This window comes from Loa loa (assembly GCF_000183805.2).
Source record: "Loa loa unplaced genomic scaffold supercont3.769, whole genome shotgun sequence".
NCBI lineage: Eukaryota > Metazoa > Nematoda > Chromadorea > Rhabditida > Onchocercidae > Loa > Loa loa.
In genome coordinates, this window is record NW_018108949.1 from 299 (window position 1) to 1755 (window position 1457).

At 25.7% G+C, this 1457-nt stretch overlaps 1 protein-coding gene across 1 annotated transcript; it reads right to left on the reverse strand.

The window, feature by feature from the left end:
* Window positions 1-498: 498 nt before the first annotated feature.
* Window positions 499-654, reverse strand: LOAG_18969 (hypothetical protein; the record flags this gene model as incomplete). Its single annotated transcript, XM_020451630.1, has 1 exon — window positions 499-654. A coding segment is annotated over one exon (156 nt), but the record flags the coding sequence as incomplete, so codon positions are not given.
* Between the last annotated feature and the right edge of the window lie 803 nt (window positions 655-1457).

Here is a 1457-nt window from a genome sequence, read left to right on the forward strand (position 1 = left end):
ACAACTAAAATACAATAAGTTACCATATTCACCTAAAAACAAACCAGCAAAACCAACCCTAGAGTATTCAACATTAAAACCACTAACCAACTCGCTTTCACATTCAGAAAAATCAAAAGGAGCACGATGCAAATCAATCAAAACTAAACAAAAAAAGGAAAAAAAACATAAAAAAAACAAACAAAAACTAAAAGACAAACAAAGACCCTTATTAAACAATAAAAAAATAAGCAAATACACAGAAAACGCAATTTCATAAGAATAACTTTGAGCACAAGAACGCATACCACCAATAAATGAATACTTACCACCACTAAAAATACCAGACAACATAACAAAATATACAGAAACACCTATTAAACAAAACAAAAAATTCCTGAATACTCAAAAGACAAAAAATAAAAAATAAGGTAAAGTAAATCAAAAAAAAACTATCAAAACAAAACCACAAATAGGCATAAACAAAAAAGAAATCCAAGAAGAAAAACAAAACAAAACCTGCTCCTTTTTAAACAATTTCAAACCATCAAACAACGCCTGAAAAACTCCAGAATATCCAACCTTATTAGGACCAATACGACACTGAGAACTACCCAAAAAATGACGCTCCAACACAACCAAAAACGCCACAGCTTGCAAAATAAAAACAATCATAATTAAAATACCAAAATAATAAAAAATAAACAAAGTAAAATCCAAAGAATTTACAATTCTCTATTCTATATAAACTAACACTTTTTAAAAAAATAGAGACAAGTTTCCTTACCTCTACCATACTACAACTTACGCCCCTTTAGGCCATTGACGGATGGTTTGTACCACTTTATTTATTAAATTCATCAAAATATCAAAATTTAATTACTTTCTTTTCCAATTTCACAAAATATTAAAAAAAAAGATCCAAAAAAAATTAATAATAGTAACACATGATTAACAAGCTTATAAACCAAATATATATCTGTTTTTCAATTAAATAAAAAAAAAGCATCACAAAATAACATAAAAACTAAACAATCATACATGTGCCAATAAAACTCACTAAGAAAGAGGACTCTCCATACACATGTTCCAAAGAAAAATCTAAAGTCAGTCAATATTTTTTCGGTTTAAACAAAACTTTACTCCCGAATTAATAAATTTTGATTACCTGGGTACTAATCCAGTTCAACAAACAAATTTTCAATATCTTTAAAAATATAATAAAATTAAAACATTTTACAAAAATAATATAAAAAAAATAAAACAAAAAAAAGATACTACAATAAATAGAGTTAAAAATTAAAATGTATAGCCGATTATTCTGGAACACTAATTAAACAAACAAAAAACTACCAGTGGATAAAAAATTACACATTAAATAAACTAAAAATAAGTAATACTATCTTAATACAACCAAAACCAAAATCAAACTTAATATCATAAAAATAAAACATAACCTTATCAATACCAAAACCCTT